This window comes from Castor canadensis, chromosome 3, assembly GCF_047511655.1.
Source record: "Castor canadensis chromosome 3, mCasCan1.hap1v2, whole genome shotgun sequence".
Classification (NCBI taxonomy): Eukaryota; Metazoa; Chordata; class Mammalia; order Rodentia; family Castoridae; genus Castor; species Castor canadensis.
The window spans coordinates 31,559,227-31,580,626 of record NC_133388.1 but is presented as its reverse complement, the minus strand read 5'-3'; the positions used below and the strand labels follow the sequence as shown (position 1 = coordinate 31,580,626).

Sequence of the window (21,400 nt, the reverse complement as noted above, 5' to 3'; positions counted from 1 at the left end):
TTTCCCTGCCTGCCTGTTTTTCTCTTTTATCTTCATCAATTGAAGAGAGCTGCTCTGCCTTTCAAACTGCCGGAAGGTATCTGGGGTTTTGTGTATTTTTTTTTTTTCTTTCACATAATTCTGCAACCTTTTCCCAGATATCTATTTTTCTCTCAAACTACCTTCTAACTTGCTGAAGTTTCCGCCCATGTGACTTCCAGCATGAATTACCAGAAACCACAAGAGAGCGCGCGCAAGCCCCAAAGTGAGCGAGATGTCCCTTTGGGGAGCAGTCCCTCTGCACCCCAGAGCGAGGAGGACGCAGGGGTCAGAGGTGGCTGCAGGGTGGGCAAGGAAGGCACCTGTGGAGGGTGGAGGGCTGGAAGCCCCAGAGCAGTCAGGAGGGGAGGCCAGCTGGTGCCAAGATTGCTCAGAGGCTTCTGGGGCCGAGTGGGACAAGCCGGAAGAGCGCAGCCATGCCTCACAGCTCGGACAGCAGTGACTCCAGCTTCAGCCGCTCTCCTCCCCCTGGCAAGCAGGTAGAGTCCCTTTCCCTCTGTCCTACCTTCAGATTCTCCTGGGGGGCAGGAGGGAGACAGGCTACCTTGTCCTGCCCAGGGAGCTTTGGAGGGAGGAAGTGGCTTGTGGCGTGAGTGCTCTGTTAGACTTGAGACAGGGCACTTCAGCAGTTCAGCTGTGCAAGTCGCGGACGGTCTCCTCCTGCCACCCACTCTGCCAAAGCCCCCTTTCCTCCATTTCCCAGCGGTGCCGCTCGCCCCTGCCTCACTGGAGTCCCAACCACAGAGCTTTCTAGGAAGCACAGAGGAGGATGCAAACCAAGGACCTCAGAGGAAGGGCTCTAGTGTTCTCCTAGGCGGAGAAAGGCTGCAGTAGGTGCTGGCATGCACGACCTAAGTCCTAGATAGGCAGTTTTCCAGGAAGGGCTGACAGGGCAAGACAGAAGAGGGCAAGGGCAAGGGAAGGGAAGGGAAGGACAAAGAAAAGAAAGGAAAAGAAAAGCAAGCTAGCTGGAAGGGGAGGATCTATGAGCCGAGATGCTGCCTCTGTCCCTGGCACAGCCAGCGGGGAGAGAGGGATGCTGGAGCCACAGCAGCACCCCTTTCCCTGTGGCTTCCAGAAGGATGAAGGAGATAAAGGAGGAGGTCACTCTGGTCCCTGGAGACAATCTCCGATTGCTCACCTCAGCTCTGGGGAACCAGAAGATAGAGTTAGGGACTCAGGGAGCCTTAGATTCTAGACTAACTTAAAGTCAAAAGCTCTCAGCTTGAGGGTTGCCAGAATATGGGGTACCTTATCATCTCCTAGCTAGCTTCTGGGGCTCTCTCTTTACCACATTCTTGATATCTTTTGCTAAAGGAAGGTCTTCTAAATAATAAGTAAATAAATAAATAAAGGAAGGAAGCTTTCCTTTTCACTGAACATATACCCATGGATTAAAATCTCTACCCCTGTGGTTTAAAAACTGCATTATTTCTTTAGCACACATACTTGGGGGACTGTAAAATGCTAAAGTCAAAATAAAAGTATATGAACATCTGATACAGCATCTATATAAGCACATAACAGACCAGCAGGAGGGAAGAAGTCCCCAAGGAGGCCTCTAGAGGGCAAACGATCTGGTCAAGATGATATCAGAGTGGCTCATACTGCCTGGAAGTCTGTGCCTTACTCTTCTTAGGAAGGAAATTACTCACGGCTTCCACAGTAACCTGGCTCTTTGTGCCCTTAGAGGAAGAGCACTTGCTTCCTATCTAACCCAATGCCCTACTGCAATGACCTGAAAGGATTGGAGCCAGGGTGCCCAGTCTTGCCCAGATATCTGCGCCCCTCTAGTCTGTGGGATGTGTGAGGCAACAGGGCAGAGCTGTAGAAGAGTTTCTTTCAGGCACCTTCACTAAGCTGCAGCATTGGGGCCCAGCTGGCGCTAACCTCGCCAGCCAATCAAGGACATGCCTTTCTCTGGAGTGTCATTAGAGAATGTTCCGAGGTCTCCTTATTCTCACAGGACCCACCAAAGTGGGTGGTCTCCATCTGAATTAATGGTGTTCTTCTTGGTATCTCATTTGTGCTCAGGGCCACAGGGAAGAGAAGGAAGCTAAGGTTGGGGCTGACCATGGAAATACAGGAAAAGAAAAGACAGATCTAGGATGGGGCCCTCTACCTGAGGATGCAGCAGAAGACCGCATGGGGGTACAAAACAGCAAGTTTGCTGCTGGTGAGGGGGTCTTGATAAGACTTCCAGATTCAGCACCAGAAGATGCCACACTCAGGCCTACTGTGAGTTCATGGGCCAGCTCTGAGAGCCTCAGTTTCTTCCTGTATAAAATGGAAAGCATGATACCACTTCACAGAATTGGGAAATTAAACAAGAGCATCTCTGAGAGAACTTGAACAGAAGTTAGTGTTTAGTAGGTGCTCAAAAAAGTTTTGAAAAAAACAGCAAGAAGGTTCTACACCCAAAGCTGAGAGGGTGAGGGTGGCGCAGACCTGAAGAGAGGAGAGGTGATAAAACACGCCTTATTGCCTGTTGGGGCCTCAGGGTCTGTTGCCTTCTTCCTGAAGCTTTTAGCCAAAAAAGGAATAGAGAGTCCTGAGGATGTAGAGCAGGTTTTGGGGTAGAACACTCCTTTGGCCACAGGCTTTTGGTAAGTAGGGGGAGGAATAAGTGCATGAAAAGACAAAGACATGGAAAGGTGAGTAGATGGATGGATGGATGGATGGATGCCACAAGAGCCAGTTTTAACTCAGAGGAGAGGTGCAGGCAGACTCACTTAATTCTCATCATCTCTGCTTCCCAGGACTCATCTGATGATGTGAGAAAAGTTCAGAGAAGAGAGAAAAATCGCATTGCTGCCCAGAAGAGCCGACAAAGGCAAACACAGAAGGCTGACACCCTGCACTTGGTGAGTGCTCAGACCTTTCTTCATCCTCTTGGGCTTTGTGCCCTCCACTCCTGGATCCTTGGACTACAGCCTTGATTCTGCCTACTTGGGGACCTATATGCGGGGACTGTTTGTGGATGAGCATTATAGGGGGAGGTGGGGAGGGAAGGCTCTGATACATGTATTGGGATAGTTCTGCAGCAGAGAACAGCCCAGGAGGGTGACAGAGAAATGAGCCTTTCTATCCCGGTAGGGCCCAAGGGGTAGATGGGTAGTGGAATCCTCGAGGCTGGGTGGAACCACCTGCGCAGAGAGGTGCAGCCAGAGAGAGTGTCATCCTTCATGAGCCATTGTGAGCAGAAGGCAGGACTGAGTTTGGGAGGAATTTAGAAGATGGCAAGTGCTTTGGGGAGCCCGGTATCCTGAGGTGCCAAGACCACATGTGCTCTCATCTCTAGAGTGCAGCTGGGGAGCCATCCAAATGTCCCTGTGTTTTGGGACAAGGAGACCAATAAGATGCTGCACCTTACTCCTTTTCCCTGAGCATGAGTTCTATTTTGAAATTTCTGTTGTTAATGATATTGTAAGGGGTCTGTGAAAGATGTGATTTCAGGTGCACTTGTCTGGGATGGGTTGAGTAGCCACTAGCCCCAAACTTCTCTAGAAAAGGCCTGACACTTGACTTAAGCAGCCCTGGGGCCTTGGGTGGGGCTGAACTGCAGCTCTGCTGGAGGTCCAAGGCCCTGGTCAGTGTCTCTGAGTCAGTCCTGGCTGTGCACTTTATAAAGCAGTGCTCCTTGGCTCCCTTCTTACCTCTCTTCACTCTGCCCTTTCCCTTGGTTCTTGTTCAACCAGCCTTATTTCACTACTTCTTCCTCTTCCATCCTCTCACCCTTTCCTCTAGCAACTCTGGTCCTTCCTTCTGAAAAATTCCTGTACCTCTATGTAGTCTAGAAATTTCTTTCAATGATAAAACATGCAGTTGGCACCAAAACCAAATAAGCTTGTATTTATATGGATTATTAGCATGGCAATTAGACAGACAGCACTGTTGTTTTAACCTTCCCAAGAATCAGTAAGCTGTAGTTTTAGAAGAAAAAGAAAAACATGCTTCTTTTAGCTTGGTAAGAAAACTAGGGGGTTGGCAGAGGGGTTCAAGTGATAGAGCACCTGCCTAGCAAGAGTGAGGCCCTGACTTCAAACCCTGGTACCTCAAAAAAAAGGAAAGAAAAGTGAGAACGGGGAGCACCAACCTCTCTGAAAGATCCTGCACTTTATTTGAATTACCCTTGGCATATCTTTCATTGCACTCGCGCATAGTTTTCAGTTCACAAACGTGTTAAATTTAAAAAAGGAATTAATGAACAGTGAGCCCATACCTGCTGTGACCAACAGTCTAAAGGTTAGGTTGTCGCTCCTCTGTTCACATGTTCTCTCCTGTGATTTCTTTCTGGCTGAGGGTCTCACGACACCATTTCAAGCTCATTTTCTCTTTCTGAGTCTGATTCTTACTTAATATTCTTTAGAACAAATAAGCAAACAAATACAAACTTAAAGAATGAAATCCTCTTTTCTTTTGTACAAGTAGACAATGTCCTCAACAAGCAAACTGCTACAAGCTTCATAAGTTTGTTATATTACAAGAAGAGGTGAAAAGTAAGTTGAGCTCAGTAGCTCTGCCTCCAGAAGGACAGGGCTCGAATCCCAGCTCTGCCATTTGCTGTCTGTGTGACTGAGCCCAGAGATTCTATGTCTTCCTTAGACTTCAGCTCCTTTTCCATAGGATGAGAAATGATAAGAACTTCTTCGTAGAGATGATGCAGTTAAAAGCTGAACACAGTGCCTATACAATACTCAAAAAATTCAAGTGCAAAGGAGTTATAATGATAGTTTTTAAGGTACAAAGCAAGAAAAATAATCACAACTGAGATTGAACACCTTTTTTTTTTTTTTTTTTACAGAATCTAGGGGCAGAGAAATTTCTTAAGGCTAGAAAGTTCAGATACACTTTTTTTGGTAGGACTGGAATTTGAACTCAGGGCTTCATGCTTGCAAAACAGGTGCACTGCTTGAGCCACACCTCCAATCCATTGTGCTCTGGTTATTTTGAAGATGTGGTGGTCTTGTGAACTATTTGTCTGGGCTGAACCACGATCCTCCTAATCTCAGCCTCTCACATAGTTAGGATCATGGATGTGAACCACAGACATACTGTTGATTCCTGAGAATCCTCTGCAGAATTCCTGGCAAAGGGTCCCCAGTGAATACCTGGTTACTTTTTTTTTTTTGGTCTTTTCTTTTTTGGTGCTGGGATCGAACCCAGGGCCTTGCAGATGCTAGGCAAGTGCTGTACCACTGAGCTACATCCCAGCCCTATGTTTTTATTTATTTATTTTTGTGGTCCTGGGTTTTGAACTCAGGGCCTCACACTTGCTAGGGAGGTGCTCTACCACTTGAGCCACTCCACCAGTCCTGCCTGGTCACTTTTAGTGATGGAGCACTCCCTCCTTCCTAATGAAGAAACAGAGGAGCCTCCCTATCTTGAGGTGCCTACTGTTGCCCTATAAATTCAACCCACTGGTCTTTGTCCAACCCCTTGGGGACCGGTCAGTGACTGACATATCTGCCTCTTTGCTGCAGTGAGGTTTTCATCTCTGACTCAGTTGTCTCTCTCTGAAAGACAAGAGTCAGAACCAAAAAGTTTAGCCTGATTATATTGGTTGCGACTACATTTGGGTAATCTCTGGAGTTTGGAGGTTCCTTGAAGCCCCCAGACATGTAACTAACATATCTTCGGTCTCTAGAATATTCCCGTTTTCCCCACATCTGGACACAAATTCCTTTCCCACTTTTCTTTTGAGCACTGCAGCATTCGTCTTTGCTTTTTGCCTAGTGAGCAGGTCATAGTCTACACAGTGAGCATGTGGACTGTTGTGTTTTTTGGTGTCAGATGAAAGCTTTTGGCATCAATGTGTAAATTGCCACCATCAAACAGAGGCTTTGGCTGTGATTTGAACTTTCCTTTCCTCTTCATTGATAGTCACCCTTCTTCTTAAATATAATTATCCTCTTAATTATATTTGGGATTCAGGTAGAAACCCTTCTGGTTTACCACTAGTGCCTTCGTTTTTGAGGATGGGTTTACCTTTGACTCCTTTGCATGCTTGCTTCAAGTGCTGAGATTCTGGAACCTTCCTCTGGCTATTAGGCATAGGTATAGGACCTATCCAGAAGTCTTTACAGACCAGGATTTGGGAGCCACTGAGGGTACAGAATCAAATAAGGACTGTTTTAGGGTTCATTTTAGGAGTCTAGCTTTGTGTGTGCTGGGGTGACAATGTCTTCTTGTTTTCAATTGATGTCATTACTATTATCTATCCTAACATTCCTGAACAATGATCTCATTTCTGCAGTGAGAGTTTGGGATGCCTACTCTTTAGCATTTGGGATATTTGTCCTGTTGATGGCTTACACCGAGCCTCTGTACACTGATTGCTTTTAAGATGGCAGCATAGGGAGGGAGCCTCTTGTGACAACCATGTTAGAACATCCTCAGAATTGACTACTATACAGAAAGTGATTTCTTTTCATAACTGGGAGCTACACAGGACAATCCTGAGACACAAGTACAAATCCAAAACAACCAGATGCCACTTCAAAGCAATGAGAAAGCTGAATTATTCAATAAATAGAATTGGGACAACTGGCTAGTCACTAGGAGGGAAAAAGGAAAACCTGGGTCCTTCATTCCATATACAACATACAGGACAGGTTAAATATTAAAAAAAAAAGAAAGAAAGAAAAGAAAAACAAACTAAAGAAATTTGAAAAAAGGAGCATTAAAAATTTGTCTTGGTAAGATGAACTCTTTTTCAAATAACATGCAAAATCTTAAAACCATAAAGGAAAAATTGATGTACATTACATACATAAAAAGTGAAAAATTCTATATAGCTCAAAATACTGTATGCCAACTCAGAGGTAAATGACAAACTGGGGAAAAATATCTGTAACGCTTTTGACCAAGAAAGGTACGTTTTCTTAACACATGAAATCTTTTATGAATACAAGAATGATTAATAACCCAAAAGAAAAATGAGCAATGATTCTGAATAGGCACTTACAGAAAGAGAGAAATAAATGGCAAATAAATACGTAAAAACATGTTAGACCTCACTTAGGAAAATGCCAATTAAAGCAAAAGTGAGATTTCTCCACTAGATCAGCAAAGATTAAAAATGCTTCTGATATATGATGTTGTCAAGGCAGTTAAGAAGCAGGTGTCACAACACCCTACCAGGAAGAGTATATAGTTCATCCAACCCCAGTAGAGGGCAATTTCACCAGGCCCATCCAAATTATAAGGGCACATACCTGTGTCTCAGCAATTAGCGAGTAGGAATCCATCCATAAGTATACATGCAGATATACACATCTGTACATCTAAAGACCTCACTATTTTACTGTTTTTTGTAGCAAGCTAAATATCCATCAGTAAGTGAGTGACTACCTAAGTTATAGTTTGCCTATCAGTGGAACACTACAACACTGTTCAAATAATAAGTTACCTCTGAATGTGTTCATCTTAAGATGATCAAGTTTCTATAAGGATAAACATAGTATGCAGTGCTCCAATTTGTGCTTTTAATAAGGAAATGTATACATGTATGTGTAAGTGTACAAACAAAAATTTCTGAATAGATTACCAAAAAACTTAATATTTATTTTGAAAAGTAGTACTGAAGATCTAAGACAGGAGGGAGAGAATTTGCATTTCTATCTCAGTCCTTGGAGACAGCGAACTGTCCATTGGGATTTGAGTGATCCTAAGATGAGTTAGATGAGCCCCTGAAGGATGGCAAACCCATTTCCTTTGTGCAGCCATCCTGGTTGATTGTTGATGCTGGTGCCTTTCAGCATGGAGGATTTTTGAGTCAATGCTCAAAAAACAGGATTGAGATCAGTTAAGAAGTAATGGTCGTGAAAAGGCTAAAAAGTAGTAGAGCTGGGGTACAGGCAGCAATGTGAGCTTAGAGTTGTGCTGCTGGCAAGCCAGATCTGACTTGAGTGTCAGAACTGGAAGCAAGTTTGACAGAGTACCACAGCGAGGTATGGATGCTGAAGAGCCAGTGCTCCTTTAAATGAGGATGTGAGCTTGCATGGAGCTGGCTCCTGAAGGAAGCTCACACTAGTTTAAGAAAAAGAGAGGCTTGTAAGTTCCAGAGTATATAACAGAAAAATCATGAGTATAAATGATGCATTAAGAAACTCTGAGCTGCTGGGATTTGGTGGCTCCTGCCTATAATTCTAGCTACTCATGAGGTAGAGATTTGGAGGATCACAGTTCTAGGCCAGACCAGGCTATTTAGTTTGCAAAACCCTAGCTCAAGTGGTAGAGCACCTGCCTAGCAAATTGAGGCCCTGAGTTCAAACCCCAGTACCACCAGAGAGAGAGAGAGAGAGAGAGAGAGAGAGAGAGAGAGAGAGATTGAGAGAAACTCAGTGAAGATGTTAACCTCATAGACCATAATAAAATGTGACTCTTGTTCTTGGCCTTCTGGGAAGGCCTGGGAGAGAAAGCTGCTGATGGTCCCCTATTCCTGGAATTCCTTTTCTCTCTGTGGGAGATCATGCCTTAACACTTATTGGCATAGAGAAGTCCAGGTATGTTCTGGCTAGTTCCACCTTTAAAAAGTTCAATGGAAAATCAGTGAAGCATCTATGGAAAAGAGATGCTTCTCAGCCTCTATTGCCATGAATTTCTTTTAAAAATAGCAATTGGACAGGACTGTGTATCGGGCACTGTGTGTTAAGTAATCTACCATCAGTTTCTCACTTCATCTGCACAAAAATTCTTTGCATAAGGTTAAGAAATTTTTCCAAGGTTACACAGCTTAGAACTTCAGAACACATCTTCTTAGCCACTAAACTGCACTGCTTCTTTCTCTAAACTTACATAAAGATATGTTCGTCTTCTCTTAGCTGTGTCTCCTTTGATCTCTTCTTGAATTTATTTTTCTGTTGTTTAAGCAAGGTCTCCCACAATTCATACTGTTCCCGACCCATTATCAGGCCTGGTCAAGAACAAAAAGACATCTCTATATCAATTGAAACCATTTTTTGAGAAGACCATGTAGCAATAAATATTAACATCTTCCATGAGAACAGCCTACGAGACAGTAAGGCCACTTGCAGGAGACTGAAGCAAGGGTGATGTGTAAGGATGCTCCACCCATCAGTGTGCACTTCATCGATGCTATAAAACAGGGCAGGTGGCTGACAACAGGGGATTAAGCATACTGGGGTGTATTTGCGCAGTAGAATTTTCTGACTTGTAGATCTATATGTATTCATCTACTTAGAAAGATGTCAGTGAGATAGCACTGAGTGAAAAAAAGCAAATTACAAAGAGTATGTGCTATAATCCTGTTCACGTAAACTCTGTGGGTTTGGGGAAGGGTTGCAAGTATAAAGAAATGCCCAGAAGGATATTGTTCAAAATGCTAACGTAATTGTTTCTAAGTGGATGAGTTTGGGTAGTTTCCCTTACTCACAGGACTTCTCTGCATGTTTTATTATGATTAACTCATGCTATTTAAAAATCTGAAATAATCTAAAATGATCCAAAAAACTGACTTTTTTTTTTTTAAGAAGGAAATACATGTCAAGGCAATTCATTGCCCCAACTGCTTATCCCACTGGTGGTGGGTCGGTGTGTTAAGTTTGGAAGGCATACTTCAAAGGACTAGTCTCAAAACTTTAAAAATGCCTGTCTAAATAGAATCATGGTGCCCAGGTCACAGGCTGACAACTGCCCATTCAGCAAATGTCTACAGGAAGCTGTCCTCAGCAGCACCTAGACTTCTTCCTCTTGAGAAATATGGGAGGGTCTTTCCAAGAGAGCCCAGGCTGCCCCTCTGCAGGACTCAGTGTGGTCACTGCTTCCTACTGGGAAGGGTTGGGTCCACAGGACTAAGGTCCCTTCAGATTGAGGGATATCAGTAGAGGTCCTCATGGTGGCTTGTGGAGGGAATAATAATGACAATACTATCTTGTTTATAGAGTCACAGAATTAAAAGAAAACTCATAGATCTTCTAAGCCAACCTGTCACGTTACCGGTGAGGAAACTGATGTCTTTCTTGGGACACCCAAGAACCTGAATGTCTTGCCTCCCCTCCAAAGCTTTTGCTTTTTGTTGTATTGCTGAACAGAGCTTTGCTGTCCAAAGGGTAAGCCAAGATGTAGGCCACTGATTAGGCACTTGGGCAACTAGCCTCTCATCAGCTCCTGAATACACACAAAGAGCAAGAGACCAAAAAGAGTTCAAAGTGGATAGAGGCTGAAGTTAAATGTGTCTTTATTTAAAAGATGTTTTTAAAGTAGCCACTCAAAATTAAAAGGACAATGACATTTGGGGGAAAATATTTGCATTAAATTAAATAAATGAAAGAACATCTCTCTTTTTATTTTTAAATCAAGACTAATCAATAAGGCTAATCAATAAGTGGGCAGAGACTCTGAACAGATAGCTTACCTAACATTTTTCCTACCAAAATGAAAATAACCTAATTTTCTATTCTGATGATGAAAACGATACACTCTCAGGCAGGGTTTCTCAACCTCTGTGCTATTGATATTTTGAGTCCGATAATTCTTTGCTGTGTATGTGTGGTTGTCCTGTGTACTGTAAAATGTAAAAGCTACTCAATAGATATCAGTATCACCCCCTCCCCCAGTTATGACAACCACAAATATTTCCAGAGCTTACCAAATGTCCCCTGGAGGGAAAAATCACTCCTGGTTGTTTGAGAACGACCCATTGAAAGTTGTAATTGATAACTTCCAACATTAGTGAAATGGAGACACCTTTATAAAAGTAGTGGACAAAATTAAATTACTTTAAAATTATAACACTTAAATGCTCCTCTATGCCAGGTATGGTTTGTTTTAGACACTGTAGTAGTAAAATTGCACAAGTTGTAGTAAAATGGATAGATGCATTCACTACTGAGGACACTGTCCATCTTACACAATCCTTTCACAGCAATGCTTACCACAGACTAGAAGACTGGTTGGACGCTTTGACCTGGTATTCTCTCTCCCAAGAATTTATCCTCAGAAACAATTGAACAAAGACAAAATTGCACACATCAAGGTGCTCATTATTTATTATAGTGACATTCTGATAACATCCAAAGTGTCCAACTTTAGAAGATTATTTTAAGTCAGTTGTGGATCATCAATGTGATGAAGTAGTCATTAAAAACAAAACTTAGAGTGACGGTGTAGCTGTAAAACAAGTTGTATATGTACTGTGGCTGAGATTTTATAAAAAAGTAAATATGCATATTTGTTTAAAAGGAAACACATGGCAGTGGGTACAAATGAAAAGAGATATATTAAGGACACTAGGATCATGGGCATTTTTAATTTAAAAAATTTCTTCAATGTGGTTATACTGTGTGTTTTTATTTTTTATTACAAAGGAAGAAAATGGCCAAATAGACACTGAGGGTCCTCGGGAGGAAATTAAGGAAGAGGACAGAGAGGGTGTCATTAAGCTAGAATTTGAGGGTTGGGTTTTGGTAGGAGACCTTTAATTAATCCTCCAAATGGAAACACTTTTGAGAGGGCAAGAGGACACTCACATATATTCCAGCAGGATAACAGGTGTGAACTGAAACCCTCCTGGGAAACATCTAGTCACCCTAGATTTTGGGAAACAAAGAAGGTAACTTGGATCTCTTGTCAAAACTCAAGAGAAATGTTGACGTTCAGACCCAAGCACAAGGCCAAAGTTCCCAGGGTCAAAAGGCAATTTCCAGCAACCGAGGACCCACCATGAAACTGGGTCCTCATTCACTGCCCATTGAGAGCCTGGGGAGCTGCTGACCATTATGACAGCAGAGCTGTATTCCTACCCCTGGAGCTTACGTCAGCAGCGATGACTTATTCTCCCCTCAACAAGCTGGTCCAGGCACTGAGAATAGCAGTGACAGGACAGGCTGAGTCCCTCATCTCAGGGCCCTTAAACTCAGCTGGAAATGTAGAAAATGGACAAAAACGCAAACATGCTAGTCACTGAACGTGAAAGAACATGACATAGGGCAATGTCAAAAGTGACCAAGGGATGGGGATGGGACTATAAATAGAGAAGGCCTTCCTGAGGCTCTGATGTTGGAGACCAAGCGTGAATCAAAGAGGAAGTTGGGAAGACCTTGGGCAAAGGTGCTGTCGGCAGAGCTGAGAGGTCACGCCTCTGTGAAGCCTCACTATATACCTGGTGGGCTGCAGACAGTGACGGAGGGAGATGTCTACACCAGTAAAGCATTTGTGCTACAGGAAGCAGGAACTGGAGTGGGGGTGCTGGGGCCTACGAAACGAATGTTAATCCAGGTTGGGGGGTTCTCTTCACCTCAATCCTGATCACAAAATAAGAAGCACTACACCTCACTTGACTGTTGAGTTTAATGAGAGAGCAAGTGTCAGATTGCAGCAATATTGTATTTTCTCTTCTACACCAGGTGGAAAGGTGGGAGTAAGGATTTAAGGCAGAGGAGATGTGCCTCAGAATTGCTTGCTGTTCAATGCAGAGCCAGACTTTTCCTATAAATGAATGGTGTGTTCTCGTACATGAACACACGTGCCCTTCTTTCTGGTTGTTTATGAAAATGTTAAGAACACCAAGTCTTTCACTGATCTGGCTTTTTGTCATGACTGCTCAAGTCTCTTTCATTTGGTCTGGATGGGGAAGGTCAAGTTCAAGGTAAGGAAATTACATGCAGAGTTCTGAAAATTCTGTCAATTCGGCTAGTCCAACTCCATGGCTGGGCCTTAAAAAAAAAATCAACTTCACACTCATTTCTACAAACAAAGTAGAAACTATGAAAGTGCTTGGGTGTTGAGTTAAGCATCAAGAAGTCCACTTAATAGATCCTTCTTCATAGGCACTTGTCAGATTTGGGTACATTATTACAGGATTCATGTTGGCCATGAAAAAATATGGTTTCATTGAACACTTCTTATATGCCAAGCACTGTCTTTGTCACTGAGGACAAAAGCATGATGACAATAGTATTTCCTGCTCTTATGGAGCTCAACTATTCAAAGGGGAACTAATTTAATAAAACTTTAATTAATGAGGATTGCTTACTTCTTGCTTTTCCATCATAAGAATGAACTGTGCTTGGCTACCAGAAATTGTTTTCACCAAATATAATCGGAATATAATAGTTAAGTGCCCAAATGGGCATTTTCTTTTAGGAAAATAAAATTTTTTTTGAGACAGGGTCTTCCTATGTAGCCTAGGCTGGCCTCCTGCTTCTGCCTCCCAAGTGCAGAGATTACAGGTGTATGTCACCACACCCAGTGAAAACTAACTTAGAAATTTTCTTCCAGTTCTTATTTATATTTCATGCTATCTATTCTAAAATAAATATATTTAGCAAAACTAAAAATATAAAATATATGAAACAAATTTAATAAAAGTAAGCATTATATACTTACATAATTACATTATTTTCAAGAGGGATCGGTTTGAACATGATTCTCTACTTGGCCGAACTTTAGACTAGCCTGGGAAGTACTTTTAAAATCCTGATCCTCTGACCCAACCCAGAACACTTAAATCGGAACCCCTGGTGTGTGGGGGGTGAAGTCAGGGAGTGAAGACTGCTGAAAGCTCTCCAGGTGACTGCAGTGTGCAGCCGGGGTGGAAACCTGCAGGCGCGTGCAGTAGGACATGTGAGAGAGTTTGGACAATATGCAGGTCTACACTCAGATACTCAGTGGCCTGATGGCTTAGAACAAGACAAATGCTTCAGCCTGTGCTTTCGGGGCGATTATCAGTTATGTTCTTATTGTCTGCTTTCCAAGACTGGGTTTGCTAGCGGAGCCTCCCTAACCTGAGCCATTCACCACCAGTATTAGACATGCCATTGAGAGGGGGCAACGGCAAGTCACAGTTTATTTTTCTTACGGTACAAGAGAGACTGGGCCAGTGCCAGGAAACACAGATTCTTTCTGCCCGTGCTACCATTCCGGAACCTGGCTTTCATCTTCAAGGCTGAAACATGACCAAATAGGTAGCAACTGGGCAGTGACCTGAGCTGAGGGAGGATGGCCTTCATCCTTGCCATTGGGCTTCACCTTTTCAGTGGAAAGAGAAGCTTTGCCTCCCCACACCTTTCTGCTTGCATCATGTTGGTCAGAATTCTATCACATGGTCACCCCTGACTGCAAAGGAGGCTGGGTATTGTGTGCTTTCTTTGCCCAGTCTCTCTAGAGGAAGGCAAGGGAGGTGGAGTCTGGAATGGTTGGGAGTGAGCTGACATTTTTCACATTTGTGGTTAATGAATCATAGTCCAAGTCAAAGAACCCTGTGACTCTAGACAGACCCTGGAGGGCATGGGTAATGGCTAAGATCTGATGATGACAAAGACACTTACAGCCCTAGAGCTTCAGACAGGCCTGAGAGTGAAGATTTCTCCAGACTCAGCCATGTGTGGCCATTTCTCTTCTCTCCCCGGGGTGAGAGGCAGGCGTGAGGCTCATCCCACCGCAACCTGCTTTTCACTGCAGGAATGGTGGCCTCCACCCTCCAGCTCATTTGATGTCTAGTGGCAGGTGGCACCCAATGGAGACTAAACATATGGCTGAGTGTGAGGGATAAACCTGGAACACCACTCACTCACTCACCTACATGTGGGCGCCAACTGAAAGGTCACATAAATGACTGCACATTCCCTTGAGGAAACACACAGGGACTATTTTCATCCCTCTGGAAATTGTGATTAGCAAATACAAGGGGAAGGTCAAGGCGTGAAGGCCAAGAGAGGGGAGGACAGAGGACAGAGTCCTGCTCAGAATGCAGGGAGAGTTCCTGCTAAGCCTTGGCCCAGAGCCCAGCTAGGAAATGCCAGCCTGTCCTTAGCCTTCCTCCCAACTGGGCTGCTGGGGGTGAGGGAACTGCCTGGGGGATTCCCCATCCTGCAAGAGCTCTTTGAGTGACCCCCTCTTCAGCCCCTCCAATAGGGGATTTCCCAGAATGTTCCCAGGCCCCCAGGAGGCCTCTTCCTTAGCCACCCCCAAACTGCTTGTGGTTGGAGTAGAAGTGGAGTCAGGTGACCCCACAGGTGAGGGTGAATTGTAAACAGTAGCATTTAAATTTGCATGAGGTGGGGAAAGAGGGAAGGTGAAACTGGAAAGCTGGGGCTCAGGCAGGAGATAATTATCAAATTTCATCAGGTTTAAACTGACTTCAAAGGCAAGGAGGAGGAGGACACAGAGCTGAAGCCAGACTGCCTCAATTCAAGTACTGGTGCTGTGGCTTTCAAGCTGGGCAACCTTGAACAAGGTACTCAACCCTTCTGTACGTCAGGATTTCCCATCTGTAAAAGAGGGATGATGTTAATTCTACTACACAAAGCCTTGCAAAAATTAAACATGGTTATGGCCATAAAATAATTAGAGTGACTGGCACATGGTAGAATTCTGTAAATGTTCATTACTATTAAGACAGGCTAAACTATTCTTTGTCTTTTTACTTTTTTGGTGGTACTAGTGTTAGAACTCAGGGCCTCCCGACTGCTTGGCAGTTTCTCTACCACTCAAGCCATACCCCCGCTCTTTTTTTTCTTTTTTGGTTAGGGTCTCAAATTTTTTCTTGGGGGCTAGCTTCCTCCTCCCTATATAGCTTTCATAGCTATGTAGCATTCATAGTTGTGATTATAGCCATGTATCCCCATGGCTGCTTTGTTTGTAGAGATGGGGGTCTCACTAACTTTTTCCCTGGGCTGACCTAGAACCTCCATCCTTCCATTCTCCACCCACCCCCCCCATCCCCAGCCTTAAGCTATTTTTTTGAAAAAATTGGCTTCTGCTAATCTTTCTCATACACACCTCTGTGGGGGGAGGGGAACCAGAGGCTTTAGTCCACCTGGTTCTGAACTATTTGAGAGTTAAAGGGAAACTGGAGATCTCTTAGAACCTCCAGGAGCCACTAACAGCCTCATGTCAGGCTCACCCAGCCCTCATAAGTCACAGGCCTTGTACGAGGATCATTGTTCTGCTCTAGTCGTCCTGTTTAAATCAGACAGCTGAGGCTCAATAGGGAAAGCCAGTTACCAGTCATGGAGAGTCAGTCACCCAGCCAGGACCAGGATCAAGGGTTCCCATCCTCAGTGAGCACTGATGAAGCCCACCCATGTGTGATCAGGACCAGGCTCTGCAGTGCAGGAAGATCTGCCAGGCAGGGAGTCCAGAGCTCAGAGTCAGGGTGACTGGAGGGGTGGGGCAGCTAAGGTTCTTGTGTGTGCTGTGTTAAGGATAAGCACAGTTAACACCAGCTTTCTCTTGGGAGGCCACAGGGTGCTGAGCACTCCTTAGTGCTCTCTGGATACCTTGTCCACTCACATCAGAGAAATCTGTCAGGTGAGGCAGAAGCAGTACAGACCCCAAGCCCAGCCCTGCTCTGCCCCTTTTTGGCTGTAGGTCTTGGATCCATCTCTCAAGCTTTCTGAACTTCTGAAAAAACAAGTGTCTTTGGCCAGCAGGGAGGAATATGTGTGTGTGTGTGACCAGTATCACTTTCTTCTAGCAGCTGCTGCCACCAACCTGTGCTCATTTTGGGGCGTATGTGGTGTAGGTTTGTCCGAGGGCTCAGTTGACTTTATCTGTAGAGTGGGATAATGACAGCAGAAGTTTCTGTCATTGTTATTGTGAGAAGCCTGCTGAACCTAAATAAGTTCTAAAAAGTAGAAATGAAGGCTGAGCATGTGGGTCGTGCCTGTAATCTCAGCACTCTTGAGTTGGAGGCAGGAGGATCACGAGTTCCAGGCCAGTTCCAGACCAATCTGGGCTACATGGTTAGACCCTGTTTCAAAACACCAAAAGGCCAACCAACCAACCAACCAACTAGCCAGCAAAAAACCAAGGGCTGGATGCAGCCTAGTGGAAGAGTGTTTGCCGAGCCTGCACAAGGCGTTGGCTTCCATCCCCAGCACTGCAAAAAAAGTAGGCATTAGGTTGCCCAGAAGCAGACTCTGTGCCTGCACCGAGTTCTGGGTCCTCAGCCCACATCAGGAAGAGGGGATGTGCTTTGTCCCTCTGGATATGCACCTGCTCGCTCCTATGGCCAACTTTGCCAGTTGTCACTTTAGCTGTGTGAGCACTCTCTGGGGCATGGCTGCCCCAAGGTGGGTCTGACAGCCACACCAAGCAGGACGCAGTGGGATGAGGCCCAGATTGGCCACTTCCTCCTGCAAGGGAAGTCAAAACCTTGCTCTGGTGAGCTGCAGGCTGGCTGCAAGGCCCCGGGGCTGGCAGGCGGGCTTCTGGGGGCCCTGGCAGGAAGCAGTCTGGCTGTGTGCTGGGTAGAAGCAGCAGACAGTGGTGTGCATGCCATGTAAGGCTCTGGGACAACAAGGCCAAGGAGGTGGACAGAGGACAGAGCTGGAGCGGCAGCAGAGGCTGCTGGGGAGGGAGGCCCTGCTGTCACTTCCCAAAAGCTAGGCCTGCCTCTAGGCGGGGAGAAGGTCAGAGCCGCCCTCCTGGCCCCTCCCTGCTGCCTCGGGGTTTGCCCCAGCTCTTCAGAGCACGGAACTTACAGTAAATGGTGTCACCAGTGGAAACTCTCAGAGGGGGCGAGGAGAAGGATGGGAGGAAGGGGCCAGGACTCCCAGCCCCCAGTTCCCGTCTTACCAACACCCCCCAGCCTCACCTCGCTGTTTTATCTTACTTTTCGGTAAAGGGGGCATGCCCTCTCTCTGGGATGTGCCAGGAAAAACTAAATGGTAAGATGCACTAGCTGGCCACCGGCTGTGACTCCACCATGGTGGCTTTGAGTCTCTCCCAACCCCGTGCTAGAAATGGGGTTTCCTTTGCACGGACCCAGGAAATATCAGGCTGAGGCTGAGCGTTTCACATCTGTCCTTCAGGACAGATGGAGGCTGGCTCAATGGGCACCTGCTCCTCCATCACTTAGAAAAGAAACCCTTAGGGTATGGAGGGGTTCAGATGATTCCCAGTCTACCTGACAAATCCATCTAGCTGCAGCTCATGCTCCTGATGGATTACTTAGGGCAAATTTTAAACATCAAGTTATCTTCCCTCGGCTAACCACCCACAATATTTTTGAGCCAACTTTATGGCAACAGTTGATACTATCAGTCAGCCAGCCCACAAATGTTTGAGTTCATCTGATGGGCCAGGCACTTAAATAGGCACTTAATAAGTGCTTGAATAATTTTTAAAAATTTAACATCATATTTCACTAGGATTTTTAAACTTGCCTAGTCATTTGCAGTTAAAAACTTAGATCCCTAGACTTCCCTCACCCCCAAATCCCAAACTCACTAAGTTCCAATCTCTAGACTTTTGGAAGGGTTAAAAACTGATTTTTTTTTTTCAATAAGGATGATGTGGCAAGTGCTAGCATAAACCAAGTAAAACTAGAAAAGTGAGACCTGTTCTGTGAATATCGGTTTGGTTTTGAACTGAAATGTAATTTATTTCATCCAATGCCATCACCACTCCCCCAGTGGGCACCATTGCTTAGCAGAGTAGGTCTGTTTGATTGAGTTGGGAATGCAAACCACATCGGAAGTGCAGTCCCTCCGGGCTTTCTGAAGGGGGGTTGTTTCTCAGTAACTGCTAATTTCCAGAGTGGGTTTCTGGGGAATGAGTGATGTGGTCGGCTCTCCTTCCCCTGAGTTCTCCTGTTAGCATGTATCTGCCGGTTCCCCGGTGCAGCAGGGGACAGGGTTTCCTGGACAAAAGGCTCTGTGTTTCTACACGGGCTTCAGACTCACTGAGAGTACAGGATTCCCCGCCATGGGCAAGGTTTTACTTTCCGTGGTTTTAGTATCACAGGCAACTGTGGTCTGAAAATATTAAGTGGAAAGTTCCAGAAATGAACCATTTGTAAATTTTAAATAACCTCTATTACAGTGTATAGTTAGAACCGTTCTATTTTATTATTACTTATTGTTAGTCTTCTCTGTGCCTAATTTATAAGTTAAACTTTGTTTGGAGTATATATGTGTAAGAAGAAAAATAGAATATATTGGTTTCGATCCAGGGTTTTGGAAAGTCTCGGAACACATCCCTTGAGGACTGGGGGTTCCGTGCTGTGAAACTCACCCGTGGGTGTGCAGAAGGGAATGGAGAGAGCTGTGGCCATCTTTTCCCCTTTGATATCTATGAAGACCCTGAGTGTCCCACAATCTGAAGCAGACAATTACCCATGGCTCTATTTGTAGTGATTGCGAGCTCTAGGACCATAACCTTGAGGAGAACACATGGAGTTGAATGGAAAGAACCGAACTTGGCATAAGATGCTCTCACAACCTGCTTTCCATCCTCAGGATCGGGCCTGCTAGCCAGTTTCCCTCGGCATACGCCTGTCATTCTCAGCCACAGACACTCGCGTACATGTGCACACTGCATGCAAAAGAGCACACTCATTGGGGGCTGAGGGGTAGGCTTCAAGAGGTGATTAGATCCTTAAGGGGGATGAATGCCTTTCTTACTCTGGAGGGACTGGTTATCATGAGAGCGAGTTACTGTACAGGCAAGCACCTTCCCACTCCCTTCCATACACACCTCTCTTCTGCACTCGCCCGGTTACCCTCCCACTTTTCCACTGTGCATGGAACATCTGTGTGGCTCCAGCCAACCAGATGTTGATACCGTACCTTTCACCCTCCAGAGCAGTGAGCAAAATAAACCTCTGTTCTCTATAAATGACCCACCTCGGGGATTTCATTGTAGCAATAGAAAATGGACTAAGAACTCCATGAAATTGCTCTTTTTATAGGTTGAAACAGACAGCTGTCAGTAGTTTCATATGGTTTGACATATACACACACATGTATACTGATAGGGTCACACCCATACACACATACATGCACAAAAATTCTCTGATGGTCCTTCTCCATGACTGTGCTAGTGGAATCTAACCTGGCCTGCGTCCCGCCCTGCCCCACCCCCCTGCCTTCCCTGACATGGGTCACTAATGCTGATGTCCCCTTCACAGGAGAGTGAGGACCTGGAGAAACAGAACGCAGCTCTTCGCAAGGAGATCAAGCAGCTCACGGAGGAGATGAAGTACTTCACGTCAGTGCTGAGCAGCCATGAGCCCCTGTGCTCCGTCCTGGCCAGCAGCACCCCCTCGCCCCCCGAGGTGGTGTACAGCGCCCACGCCTTCCACCAGCCGCACGTCAGCTCCCCACGTTTCCAGCCCTGAGTTTTAGGACAAAGGCGAGCAGAGCCCTGCCACCAGGGCTCAGGAAGAGCACAGACTGTGGCCATGTGGCCCTCGTTCCCAGAGTCCTCTCTCCATCTGGAGACCCAGCGGCCGAGGCCTGGACAAGGATTAAATTCAGGGACTGTAGCGGCCAGAGAGGCGCGGGACCTCCCAGCTGTGCAGAGCCAGCCCGTGAGCGCTGGCCCCCATGTGGTGGAGGGAGGCCCAATCCAGACTTGCAACCACCAAGTGCAATGGCCAAGTCCCTTGGCACAGAGGGAGGAGGGCAGAAAAGTCCTAGTTTTCTAAATAAATGTTTCAAAAGAAACCAGACTGGCAAAGAATTTCTTCCTTTCACTCTAACTTCTGGAAACTCTACTTTCTGTGGGGTTAGGAGCTTCCTTTTGTCCTTGACCTCAAGTACCGCCCACCCCTCCCCCCAGCTCTGAGAATGCACGTCTCTTTTGCCATGGTTGGTTCATCTACCTGGGAAGTTAGAAGTTGGGCTTTTTTTTTGGCTGTACTGGGGTTTGCACTCAGGGCCTCACACTTGCTAGGCAGGTGCTCAACCACTTGAGCCATTCTGCCATTGCAAACTGGCCTTTTTTCAAAGCATCTTCAACACTCCCCCAGGTATCTTGATTTTCCTCCTACATCCTCTCACCATGACCTCCCACTTCTATCCCTCATTGGCAGGTGCTTTCTAGATCATGAGAGGGTCATTCTGGAGTTAAGGAGACGGTTCAGTGAAAGATGTCACCTGGAGACCCAGAAGTCAGATGGATCCTGTCAATTCACTCACGCAACTAACTACCCAGCTCTGTCCATGTAGCCCAGCCCCCAGGACACCATGAGGCAGGTCCTGTACCAGGGATTTGATTGACACAAAGAGCCTCACCTTCAGGGTGGCAGGGACTCCCCTGCCAGTGGGTCTGTGCCCTTCCAAAGACTCCATCTCCCTTAGAGAGCATGTAATTTGCCTGGCTTCTCGAGCCTCCACAGGCTGCCATCTGAGCTCAGGTAACTCAGGGTTGACTTCCACTCCCTGCTCTGATATCCACCTGCTTTTCAGAGGTTCCCCAGGCAGAGTATCTGTTGGCTAGCATGTGACAGCCTTCCCCATAGCACTGCCCAAGACCAACTGAGCCCCTCCCCAGAGCGGCAGTGACCCCTGCCCACATATCTGGTGTCTGCTGAGCCACCTGGGGACCAAACAGCAGGGATCATGGTGCCAGGCTTCTGAGTCAGCCTCTTCAGTTAGCACCTCAGTCT

General features: G+C 45.7%; 1 protein-coding gene across 1 annotated transcript; it reads left to right on the top strand.

Annotated features, from left to right (window-relative positions):
* The first annotated feature begins 219 nt into the window (after positions 1–219).
* Positions 220–20,456, top strand: Batf (basic leucine zipper ATF-like transcription factor). Its single transcript, XM_020163305.2, has 3 exons — positions 220–518; positions 2,799–2,903; positions 19,919–20,456. Exons 1-3 carry the CDS (start codon positions 456–458, stop codon positions 20,126–20,128), a joined length of 378 nt encoding a protein of 125 aa, XP_020018894.1. The 5' UTR covers positions 220–455; the 3' UTR covers positions 20,129–20,456.
* Positions 20,457–21,400: the final 944 nt, after the last annotated feature.